A 14,063-nucleotide genomic window follows, 5' to 3' on the forward strand; every position below is an offset into this window, starting at 1 on the left:
GAGTATTAATTCGTTTTAATCCATAGGCAACCCTATATTTGTAGGCATTTAAAAAGGCGGCATTTCGTGAACATCAAATCAGTGGGCCTTCTGTACTTGTACTATTATATATTCTGTGATTTTAGTGCAATTTGGCCGATGTAACATTCACTGTCGCACTAAGTGCCGATATATAGACTGCAACCCAACTGAAACTTGCATGGGAACTGCACGCCAAACTCAATATTTGCGTGCAGATCCTTGTAAGTATTTGGGTCGTGTATAAAATCAAAATATTAATTTATATTCGATATTGTCGATATCGTTATGAATGGACTATTATCGTAAACTCAACACTAGAAGTTTCCTTTGAAACCTGTCATAAGTTTTTTGTAAATAATGAACAACAACTGTCTTCCAAATTGTATCAAAATGTCAAGTACAGTATTGTTCAAAAGCCACCTTTGTTTACCATAGTAAAAGCCCTAAAAATTGATAGCTATGCATTACTGAATAAGGTTCGTTTTGTATAAACACGTTCGGTGTAAAGGCTTTGTGACTCGTGGTCAGTTGACGTCATTTGTGTGTGATTTTCGACAGGCTTTGACTATTTACCTGACATTTGCGTTACAATCACTGTATTCAAACTTTTTTTAATTTAATGTATACGAGTTATCATCAGTTTTTTATGTGTAGGTATGCTGTGGTTTGTGTGCATGATGTTGCAAGATTGTTCAACTGACAACACAACAAATGGTAATGTTTAATACTCACCAAGAACATCACTCAGCAAGCATATTTATTCATTATTAAGAAAGAAAATGTAAATTATTACCATGTACGTTTATTTCAAATCTGGACATTCAACCAGCGTGCCTTAACGAGAAAACAATCGGTATTTTCACTGTGTCAGGTCCAAATTATCGTCAAACCCACCACAACACCAGTACAGGCGCGTGCAAAGAACCAATTTATTCAATAAAATAATAAAATGCCTTCCAAAACTGTAGTCACACCACAATCAAAAATTAATCTTGTCAAACTTTATAAATCAATATTAATTATGCTTCTTATATGTGGATTTGATTTTAACATCTGGAAATTCAAATTGTTTTCGAAAATATGTATGATATTATATTGCATTTTTCTTATAACTGTTAACATAATAACTAATTTCACTTGCTGCCCTGGACATGAGTTATCTGCGACCTGGTCTGTTTTAGAGTACACAGCGACGGTGATACTAACATTAGCTATCAAAAATCAAATCGCCAATTACTTTAAAAAGTTAACTGACCTCGATACATACTTAAAAATCGGTAATAAATACTATATAAACTCGAAAACGAAAATGTTTTTTTACATATTTGTACTCTGGTTTATAAGAGTTATTTATACTATATTGTATTGGATCTGGTTTCCGTATTACGAAAATGTAACTTTGTTTGTGATCTCACAGTTTTCACTGATTGCTCTCGATTTAAATAGAGTGTGGAGATACGTGTTGTTCGATATGACGCGATACCGCTTGAAAATGCTTCGCCGTCGCGTAGAAGAACTGAAGAATCATAGTTTCTTTTGTTACGTGAGCAATTTTAAAACATTAAAGCAGTCAAGAATACGATTTTGTTTACATTTGTACAAAGGCCTAGCCGACGCAGTTGATGTAATTATGCCCGAACTACATGCGTCAGTAAGTATGTAGGGTAAACTTGCCTCATTCGGTGACACGCCTAATTCGGTGAAACAACCAAAAATCCTCTTTCGGAATAGTGCTTCAAAGCTTGTGCTTCACCGAATTAGGCGTGTCACCGAATGAAGCGAGTTTACCCTAAATAAATGTCCCATCTAAAGTACATAACTGATGTCACCTGTGATAATAAATAGCATCAGTAATAAAACAATTGTGTTATTTAAATAAAATACTTACATATAACTAAATACTTTTAGTACTTATATACTATTATTCACCCTGAATAGTAGAAAAGTTCTGAATAGATAAATTATGCCAAAACAAGGGGAACCATCGTTACTAATACTGTGCAACAGTAATAATTAGTAAAAAATGTTTATTTTACTATTTCAGCTATTCATCAGCGTAGTGTGCACATTGCCAAAACTGATATTAAATGCCTTTCACATCTTGCTGGTGATTGAAAAATTGGTACGTATATAAAACATAGGTATAACACGAGGAAAAGGATTGAGGTACCTATTGAAACCATAGATAATAAAAATTAACTGACTGAGATTTATTTTGTTTCTTGTGTATTTGTGAACTATGTGAGGTGTGGAATAAAGAATGTATTGTATTGTATTGTATAATATAAAAGGTAAAATGCTTCAGAATTGATTAAAGCTTTTATCAAAAACGTGAAAAAAGGACAGAAGCAAAGAGAAAAAAGTCAAAACCAAGGAGAGCGTAGGTACAATGACGACACGACGTACAGCATGACTGTCAAGGTATCATACTCGTATCCATTGAGCGTGTCACTCAAAGACTTACACAATGGCCGCGGTCATTTATTAAAGAGTGAGAGTGTGAGAGACCAATCAACCCTTAAAAAATATAACGTACTATTTATTTATCTGCCAATTCATCAAATAACCAAAACATGGGTATATATAAATTGTATAAATAAATAAACTTTTAAGTTGAAATTCTTGTCCCGTAGGAGCCATACTCGACGGCGGGGTTCGCGGCCCTGCACGTGGCGCAGGTGACGCTGTTCATCTTCGCGCCGTGCGTGGTGGTCGAGCTGTACGCAGTCGAGGTGGAGCGTATGCGGCTGCTGCTTGTACACAAGCTATTTGAAGACCCCGGTTAGTCAAATGTAATTTTAATTTAAGTGCAACGAATACTTTTAATTCGGACGTCGCAGTTTTAAACTCCGCTTACTAATAATGAGATGAGGCGGACCAGTCAATTTGGAGAGGCAGCCAATTTCGTAAAAAAAAGATTTATTCCAAATCTAGTCGCCAAAGCTGGCTTCTGGGTGCGTAGCCGAATGGCCCAAAAGCTCATGAAACGAAACGCTCGTCTATCTATCTCTATCGATCTTGTGTATTGGCTCAACAGAGCCAGACTACCTTTCGTGGCGTTTCATTTTCGTTTCGCGTCGCAAAAATGCCATTCAGCTACGGCACCAGATTTTCATCAGCCGTAGCAAAATACTGGGCAAACGCAAGCAAGAAGCTGTAATTGCAATTTAAACATTACCATCTTTGCACGCCTTATACAGCGGGATGTACTCGTATAGTCTCTGCTACGATATGAAGTGGAATTCAATATCTCTTCGCATTTTATAGATGAGACGGTGAAAGAAGACGTGGATTTATTCCTGCGCTACACAGAAGTCCGTCCGTTCCGGTTCTATTTGTGGCGCGTGGTCCCTGTCTCCATCATGCTGCCACTGGAGCTGCTCAACTTTTGCACTACCTACGTCATAGTTCTTATCAACTTCACGCATCTTTATGGATGAAATATTAGTTATAGACTAGTCTTGGCAAGTCTTTGGAAATGTGATTGGCTAGAGATAATACCTACATATATGTAGAGTCATTGGTTAACTTGCGACAAACAAGTTCAAATAAGTTCAAGTACAAATTAGGTACAAATTAGGTTAGTTCAAGTACAAATAATTTTTAGGAATCATTCGGAAAACGATTCAATAAAAAGATTTCGGTTATTTTTGCAACAGTTTTGTATACCACCTTAATAAAGGACGACATCAAAAAAGTATTCACGTGACAGGCGGAATAAATCTTCATATTTTTCTTAAAGCGGGCTTGATGGATTGGATGCACATTTCACTAACGATTGACCGAGACTTATCGATAGGGGCTGTTTTTTAACCGTCGCCTCATATCTCGAGAAGGACGGTTATCAAGTCGTCTGTATGTTTTTTTTTTTTATTTTTTATGTTTGTTCCTCGATATCTCCGTCGTTACTAGACCGATTTTGAAAATTTTTTTTTTGATTGAATGTATATGCATACAGATTGGTCCCATTTTTCTCAGAACCCAGTTCTGATGATGGAATCCTGGAGAAATCGAGGGAACTCCTCAAATCTGAAAGGCATACGAGCCCCAATGCAAATGATATCGTCTAGTCACACTTCAACGTGCGATATTTATTTCCGAAACTGGTATTTAAACCCAGATTGACTTTGATGATAAATGGAATACACGACACACTAAGCCATTAAAACTAGTTTAATCTTGCGCCGTACAAAATGCCCTAATGTTATATGTTTTAATATAATCATATCATAAAAATAACATATCTAAAGCAAAAAAATACGCCTAGTTCATATTTGAGGCATAATAGGTCGTCTATTTTAAATTAAAATAGTTTAGTAAGATTAATATTATACAATAATATTTTAAATTGAATTAATAATATTATAAGTCGTCTGATATGATATACGGCTACATAAAAAGGTAAATTCTGTAAAAAATATAATTATTCTACAACATTTTTATACCAAAATAGCAAGAGGTAAGTCGGTGCCTGAATCAGTGAGGAAAATTATAATTTCCAGTAACAATAGCGGCAAATCTACGTTCCAAAATATCCAAAGACCTTTTTTTGCCAAGATCTACGGCGCATACAATCATCCAGCATCAACTAAAACACGGAACCGTCTCCTGTTTAAATAAATCTGGCCGTCGAAGAATAACTGCCAAAGAGAAAACAGGATTTTGAGGAGCATCATCAGGAAAAATCGTCATGCAAGAGCAGGAGAACTTACCTAACTATGGCATGACGCGATCAAAATAAACATTTCAGTCGATACCTGGAAGACAGTAATGAAAATAATGGGCTTCGGTTTTCACACCGCTAAACAGAAACCATTACTTACTCAAAAGCAGAAAACTAACAGGTTGAAATTTGCACAAAAGTACAGACACTGGACTGCCGATCAGTGGCGAAAAATAATATGGAGCGACAAATCCAAATTTGAGGTCATAGTTGGCGATGAACGAAGTAAAGTCATTCAAGATAAAGGAGATGCATTTCACAAAGACTGTCTTGAACGCAAGGTGTAGTTTCCAGCATCTTTAAATGATTTGGGGCTGAATGTCGGCACAGGGTGTGGGATGTCTGCAATTTATAGATGGAACCGTCAATGCAGAGAAATACAAAAGCATCTTGGAATAGAGTTCACTACCGTCTATAAGAAAGTTCAAGTATATAAATGGATTTACTATTCAACGAGATGGTGCCTTATGTCATACTGGCAAGACAACGATGGAGTGGCTGAAACAAAAACAAATTCCTACCATATCATGGCCATCCAGCAGTCCAGACTTGTCTCCCATAAAAACTTTGTAGTGGTAAATAAAGAAAAAGTTGCGAAAAGATCCTTCTAAATCCAAAGCTGATTTTAAGGAGAAACTTGTGGGTGTCTGGAATGGAATAACCCCTGAGGAGTATAGACAGTTGGTAGATACAATGCCGCTCAGAATTAAGGCCGTTTTAGATGCAAAAGGTGACGCCACCAAGTGGTAGTTGTTCTTTTCTGCATCGGCTACGCTGAAGACGAACATTTTTGCGAGTGTTACATTTGGTGAAATTATGTTTTTTTGTTTACTAGTGAGGAAAATTGTTAATTTATGTTTTGAATAAATAAAATATGCATTATAAGCTCTCTTGTTTTTATGTTACATGTTCTACTAATCATCTACTTAATTCATCCTGAATTTTGAGGTCGAAGTTAGGACATAATATTTTTTTCATACTAGACGATATCATTTGCATTGGGGCTCGTACATATGGTGATTTTTGTGTTTTTAAAGGAACAGCATGCATTTAGGTACGGAACAGTGACATTTGGTGCAGTGGAACTGCTGATGATGGCCAGAACGGAACTCTTCAAATCTGAACGGCACGCTTATAGTGACTTTGGTATTTTTATACGAACAGCATGCACTTTCGTCCAGAACAGTGACATTTGGTGCAGTGGAATTTCTGATGATGGTCAGAACCGAACTCCTCAAATCTGAACGGCACGCTTATAGTGACTTTGGTATTTTTATAAGAACAGCATGCACTTTCGTCCAGAACAGTGACATTTGGTGCAGTGGAACTGCTGATGATGGCCAGAACCAAACTCCTCAAATCTGAACGGCACGCTTATAGTGACTTTGCCATTTTTATAAGAACAGCATGCACTTTCGTCCAGAACAGTGACATTTGGTGCAGTGGAATTTCTGATGATGGTCAGAACCGAACTCCTCAAATCTGAACGGCACGCTTATAGTGACTTTGGTATTTTTATAAGAACAGCATGCACTTTCATCCAGAACAGTGACATTTGGTGCAGTGGAACTGCTGATGATGGCCAGAACCAAACTCCTCAAACCTGAACGTCACACTCATAGTGACTTTGGTATTTTTGTAAGAAAAGCATGCATTTAAGTTCAGAACAGTGACATTTATTTAGTTATGTTTGTTAAGCATAAGTTTTGAAGTCAAAGTTTGTCAAGCTTCGATTTCTTATAATATAATCGGATTCATGAGGAATTGAGGAAACTCCTCAAACCTTAACGTTATACGTATATTCATTTGTGTTGCCATCTAATAATTAAAGCATTAAAAGCAGTTTTAAAAAATACTTACACATTTCTACATAATCCAACATTCGCAAGTAGCTTTCACCAGAACCCGAAAGGCGACGGTTTTTTTTTCTTAAAAATTATTCTACATAATACCATAAGGTAAGCAAAAAGCTGATGCCCTTTGTGGTACCTATTCCACGTTTATTATTTTTTAAACTACAGAATTGTTTTTGGTGCTTGATGTTTGGGCTGCTAATAATCCTTGTGTCAATATGACGATGGCTAATATAGATATGAATACAATATTAGCACTAATTGACGACTAATGATGCAAATCACTGGATCGGAATCTATTAGCGACCTCGTTACTGAATTTACATAATGTATAGATGAACGCTTCATTGCAACGTCATGATTATCTACTTACAATGAGTATGATTATAACTTTAAGTTCTAAGTCAAGGAAATAGAATATGTTTTCAGAAGTAGCACGATTTAATTTAATAATTACGTACCTAAAACTAGAATAGTTGGCACATGCGTCCAAGCATGCTCTATTTTATAGATTTATATTAAAGCAAAACATTTTATTTTAAAACATGATACATAATACCTGACCTGATATTTCGCTTCAACATCTTTAGATTGAGACAGATTTCAAAGATATAAAATACCTACTCAATCGAGTAGTGTGAGAGTATTATTACGTACCTACAGCAATTAATATGAATATAAGAACTAGTATGTAAAACGTCTAATTTAAGAAGTGACTAGTTAATTTACTTTTAAGTGTAGTTTTTAAATCCTGCGTGTATTTTTAAATCAACAAATATCTTTCGTTGTATGAGTGAAACCTATAGGTATACAACAACAAATCAATTTACCAGCTAACAAAGACCAGAAACGTGTAAAAAAAGATAAGTACGAATCCGCTCCGACCGTGGCACAGCAATCGAATATCCTGCATTTGCTTGCAATTTTGCTTGTATATACATATACAAGCAAAAGCATGTAAACGACTCGTCGATTGTACCCGTTCTGTTTGCATTTGGCAATTGACTTAGGTTGTGACCCTACAGTTATTTGCGAATGACGTGCATTATTATGGAAAACGACTACAACTTGTAATCTGCCGTACACGTACACACTTGCAAGTCGCTAGCTCGTAGTCTGGTAATGTAATAAAATTTAAAAGACAATAATACGCGAAGAGCAGATTAATGCAGATCAACGAGTCGTTAAATATTAAATCTATTAATAAGAATAATAAGTTACCGTACTAGAAACCTACTAGGAAGTAAATTATCAAATTCTGGGTTCGAATCCCGGTAAGGACATTTATTTGTGTGATGAGCACAGATATTTGTTCCTGAGTCATGGATGTTTTTTATGTATATAATAAGTATGTATTTATCAATTTAAGTATGTATATCGTCGCTTAGCACCCATAGTATAAGCTTTGCTTTAGGGCTAAGTTGATCTGTGTAAGGTGTCCCCAATATTTATTTAAAATTTTGTTGCACTCACTTCAAGGCAGAGTGTAGTTCAAGATTCATCTGTATTCGTTATCTGTAACTTCCTATCCTTCTGGAGCTAAAAATAAGTATACGAATCGTCTTGATTTTTAATTTCATTAGCAAGCCAGCAAAACATAAGATTATGGGTAGTTAAATATTTTTATCTTTTAGTTTTATCTTATATGCCGCCTAGAATTGAATTTTACCACGGCGTAATTTAAGAGCCAAGATAATTTTCAAAAAGTAGCTCTTTTTGGCCGTTAAAAATTATCTTTAAAAACCATCAATGTGCGCCATAGGAAATACGCGTTGGCAGGGATTAACAACCTTCAAATTGCTATATCACCATCGACTATTAGAGAATATTATTCCGCCACCACAATACAGTCTAGTCTAGACTGATAGCTTCTCGAGCTATTAATCATTGCTTTTTGTTGTGTGCTAGCACTTAGCATAATTACTATATTTTAGCAAAATTCAAAAGGGTCTAAAAGGAAACAAGAATCTTGCCGGTATGCTAATACTGGTGCGGTAATGACGTACGTTATATTAATCTAGTTAAGCTAAATGAGGTACATTCATTTTGTTATTGAAATTATTAAAAATAGAATAAATTATTTATTTTGACAACGAAAGCCTTAACGACGAAAGCTCAACGAATTTACAATTTTAAAATCATTGAATTGTAAACTGACACATTTTCATAATTGAAAATTGTATTTATATAGTTCTGCTTTTATACACGTAAATTCATTAGTAACACTAGTGGCATCTTCTTTGGTTCATGGATTGACTAGTAATACTTACTATCTGAAGGAATATTCGTTCCGTTTATGACCTAATGAACTTTTAAAAAAATGTTAATTTCATAGTGTTCATGAAATAAAACTATGGAAACGGATTAAATCGCGTATAATGAATTTAAAATAGTGTTATTTATTTTCTAAACATCCTTCATTATTCTGCCTAGACATCATAATCAGTTACATTAGTTATTATTCGTGTATACCGTAAACAATGTCAATTTCCCTAGAAAACAATAAAGTCTTACAAAGTAAGAAAATAATAACTTCGAATCATTCCGAGCTATCATTTTCATTTCTTAATAGAAGCATCCAGTAAAGGCTAAACCTCCCTTTATCTTAAACTGCGATATTAAGACGAAAGGAGACAATCCACGAGAAATGGGCTAATCATACAAACGTACTCCCCGGTTTTCTTTTTATTTATACAGTTATTTGCATGGGTATTGATATGATTATGGCTATGCCTCTTTATACTTACCTATTTTAAGGTTTTTTTTACAGAACTTTTATGTAATCAATCAATCAATCAATTATTTATTCGTGATAACTACAAAAAAAACTACAGATCAGATTATTTTAAAATTTGTATGATAAAAATTTTTCCTCCTAATTTGTAAAATATTTAAAGAATTAAAATAGAAAGTTGAACGTATAGATCAATAGTTGTGGTCAAAATACATCAAATTGTGTAATTTTTTCCATATCAAGGAGGTAAAATTAGTACTATACTTGTATGGAGAAGCGGCCGTTCCTTCCCTCTTAAGGAAACTCTTTCTATTGAAGTAATATCCGGAGTGACTGCGCGCGCTTCATTATATACGTGTTATAGTTTTCTTATCGCGATACTTTCTTTTCATGGCTGCGATTTAAGAACTTTTTGCTGCAACCGTGTCTTTATATTCACATCTCTAATACAAAAATGAATTAAGTGTAGTTACAAAAACAATGCAATGTGACTCTTGTGGTATAATTATATAGTATATACATTTGAACTCACAACGATCTCGCTAATCTTTATATTCAAAGGTGAATTTTGTTTGTGAAATGCTCTTTGTAATAAGTAGAGTCGACTTTTTTAGTTTACATTAATTATATTTTGTATGGGGACACTTCGGTAGTTTCTATCTCATATAATTAAATACATACTCGAACTTATCTCTGGCTGCTAGAGTACTAGCTATCGCTGATTAAGTCATAACCCCAATAGTAAAATATCTCTAATGTAATGAGCGGAAATAAGAAAAAAGCAAATAACTCATTGGATCAGAGATCACAAAGACTACTGACGAACGTGAGGAATGAAGTATAAAGGCGACGAAAGTAGAATGGGACGAATTAAAGAATTAAACAAAAAATATTAGGACGATCCAAGACGATATCTAATTAATTACTTTTATTACTGACAATCAGTTCGTAGTCTGTAGTTATGATATAAACAGTGCTACGCTCGTATCGCGTCGCATGGCGTACGACCTTTTAAGCATGCTTTTGTTTTTCTGTTGAACAACAGTTTGTAAAAGCTAAACACAAATTCTGATGAACGATCCGAATTCTCTCCGCATAGGGTTTCCCTTATTATAGGTATAAAAATAAAATACACCATAACTAGATAAAATACTAGCTTACTGCAACTATAAAGATACAATACATATGAACAGTACCATGACTTTAGTAAATAGACTCGAATAGCACTTCCGGTCAAGTCTGTGTAGGAGAATAGTACTAAGGAATATTAGACGTAGGTAGCGCCATCTACCTATAAGTAGTAACTTATACAAAAAATATAGTAACTACATATTTCGGTTTTTATAAGTTTCGTTTCGTTGATATACGTTGTATGTTACTTGTGTCACTTGTGTGTAATGCTATTATAATGACTCAGTAACAATGATAATAGAGATTTCATGAATTAAAATATAATCATCACGAACGTTGTAAACGCATCGACCGAAAAAATACCTAATAATACACACAAAATTGTTTGATATTTTTTAATGATTTAAACTGGTGGTAATATATGGTAAAGTTATCCGACAGTTCTAATAATAAGTCATGGGCCCTGCCCTGCTGCTGGCGGCACCCTAGGTTAGGTTTTTTATAATGTGTTTATATATTTTGTATTGTTTTGTAAGTCGTTTTGTATTTTACTTTTATAATCATATTATAAAAATACCTAGCCTAAGAAGGAAAATAAATACTGAGATTAATTCAACTCATAATACTTGAAATACTTAAATTGTGTAGAAACGTGATATTTTAAAAGAAAAAACCGGACATGTGAAGACCTTTAAAGCAATCGCAGGGGAGCGCAATTTAATTTTCTTCGGACGGACAATTGAAAGAAATCCTAAACATATTGGGTAAAAAAGCTTTGATGTAATTCTATCCCTTGTTATTTTTAAATAAAGGTTTCACCAATAAAAATATTCGGATTTATAGTCTATGATAGTTTACCCGTGTTTTTTCCTTAGAAACTCAATATTAGACGAAAAAGTCGGTTCTAAATAGTTCTACGGATATTGGAAAAACAAATAGATATATTAGATATCTACATTTTTAAGTATCCGATGTTAGGTATGTAAAATTAGGGGTTCATAACTAGTTTATTTCGGGACATTTAACAAAGATAACTTAATGAAATAATTGTTGGTAATTGTTAATTATTGATATTCACTTAGATGAGTACTTATATATGACTCATGTCGTTCCGCCGACAGTTATGTCAAAACGAAACCATGGTATTAATTAGTACTAATGTTAAATTACGTAAACTTGAAAGAAATACTTGAAAGTTACTGTGACTTTATGTATATTGCTCACTGAATCAACCTAAATAATTATATGACAGGAACATCAAACGTAATTGCAAATTACAAGTATTCATCTCGCATCGGCTGGGAATTATTAAAATTTAACAGGCTGTCAAACATGGCGCCGCGCCGAGGCGTGACCGAGTCAAAGAGAATCCGCCTTTGACCGTCATTACATTGCTATTTTTTTTTTCATTTCCAATGTGCTTTTAATTTAGGTATTGTTTTGGTACTGTGTCACGAAATCAAATTGTTTAAATAAAATGTAACCTGCAATGAATTAATAAAAATGCATTCCTCTGTTTTGTGTCATTTCGAAATTAACATTTTAACAAAAAACACATTGTTCTGCTAATCTTTAACTCTAACAAACAAAAACACATTGTACATTTTTACGAAAATAAAAACTACCGGAAACCTGATATATTGTATGTATTTTATTGTAGCAATCAAAAATACATAAAACGCATAAATAACTACAACGTAAAATCAATAAATACCAACACTCTCTTTTTTCGTATTTTTTATAGGTTACACTATTAACATATTTATAGGTTAACTGGAAGAGATCCCTCAAAGGGATAAGTTCGCCTTTGTACTTCACATCTCAATGTATGCTATTTTTTTTAAATGTGTTTTGTACAATAAAGAGTTACTACTACTACTACTACTACTACTACTATTATGCTATTTTGTACTTATATTTATAAGTTTTATAACAAATATAGACGAACGTTACCACCATTACTGCGACGGCTAAAACAGTACGAGGAAGTATCTGAAACACTCAAATTAAATACCTTCCCACATAATAATACAGATAAGAATAATGCTTAAAATGTTAATGAACGACGCAATAATGGTAAAGATATCAAAGTCGACACAGCTTCAAGTGTGACGCGTGCACCGATAACGTTTACTGCGCTACGTACGCTGCGTTTAGCGTACGTTTTACTGGAGGGATTATGGGCTGACATTAACGCGTGCATTAACTTACATTAACACGCGTACTGCTAATGAGTTGAAGAAATGTCACTTTTGATACTGAGAGACCCTATCCATAATTATATTATATTTATATTTTATGCCGAACATCGAAATATGCCTTGAAGGTATTTTATGCTTTACTTTGCTACGGCGTAGCGCGTAGCGATCTTGCGCCGGATAGCGAAAAATTTTCTTCTTCTTTGGTCTTGGAATAAGTAGAAAACCATATACATTTTTGTTTTATGAACTTTTGCACCAGAATTCGAAATGGATACGAAAATGATTGACATCGATCTTAATAACAAGTATTATTTAAAAGCTTAACCTTGTAATTTTCACTGCTGATCTAATGACCATTTGCCGAATAACTTAACTAGGACTATTTTACAAATAATTACTCATGTGTTTTTCTAATAATGTTAATCCACGGCTAAACCGTAAACAGAGCGCGTACAATCGCGAGTTAATGTTCTCATTAGCGGGCGCTTACGACGCCGTAACTGCGCGTCGTAAGTTGTACGTTAATGTAATGGTGACGTGCGTTTTATCTTGACTTGTCGTCGAACTGGGTAGAGTAACTGCGAAAGTTAGATAAGGGATACGTTAGATAATTAATTTCTTAGATTTTTTGTACTAAAACTAACTTAATTTTTCAGACAGCATTACTATAATGAAATAACACTCTCTCGGTTACATTATAAAAATACCGATAATGAAATAATTAACGAAAAACACTAATTTGATTTATAATTTTAGAACAAAACGGGACTTAATCGCGTAAACACTTACATTTATATTTGGCCCGACGTTTCGAACATCACATTATGTTCGTGGTCACGGGTAGACTGGCGAGGAATTGCATCAACATCTTCTAGCTTCTTCTAAATTATGAGTGCAAATCGTGTTAGTCTAAATCAATATACTAATTTGATTTGTTCAGTAGTTTGAAAAACATTATGCCAAATTCTAAACAATTTAAAATAAAGTATAACAACAAAATTAAGTAAGGTAAGGTTTATGGTATAGTGGAAGAGGTACGAGTATATGTTTAATTTGAAGCTATTAGTTATACAAATGGTCTGCATTATTTAAAAGTTACATACAACGTAATTAAACGCGTAAACAAACGTATTTTTTCGTTTACTAAACAATATAAGCCGTACTAGATAAGCCGCATCTACCATGTACAGTTAATCTTCCGTCGGCCTAATATTTTATCCTAAACGAGTGTTTTGCAAGTTTGACGACTGACTTGCGAGAATTGTGATAGACAGACTTCCATCTCGCGGATTGCGCAGTTAAGGGTTGAAGTTATTGTAAATGTAGACTTTGATGACGGGGATGTTTATTTATTTATTTATTTAAACTTTATTGCACAGTAAAAAAAAATGTACAAAAGG

The 14,063-nt window shown here is 34.1% G+C and overlaps 1 protein-coding gene across 1 annotated transcript; it reads left to right on the forward strand.

The window, feature by feature from the left end:
• Nucleotides 1-1,492: 1,492 nt before the first annotated feature.
• On the forward strand, nucleotides 1,493-3,461 carry LOC125224652. Its single transcript, XM_048128110.1, has 4 exons — nucleotides 1,493-1,672; nucleotides 2,066-2,143; nucleotides 2,655-2,802; nucleotides 3,289-3,461. Exons 1-4 carry the CDS (start codon nucleotides 1,493-1,495, stop codon nucleotides 3,459-3,461), a joined length of 579 nt encoding a protein of 192 aa, XP_047984067.1.
• Nucleotides 3,462-14,063: the final 10,602 nt, after the last annotated feature.

Source organism: Leguminivora glycinivorella, chromosome 1, assembly GCF_023078275.1.
Source record: "Leguminivora glycinivorella isolate SPB_JAAS2020 chromosome 1, LegGlyc_1.1, whole genome shotgun sequence".
NCBI lineage: Eukaryota > Metazoa > Arthropoda > Insecta > Lepidoptera > Tortricidae > Leguminivora > Leguminivora glycinivorella.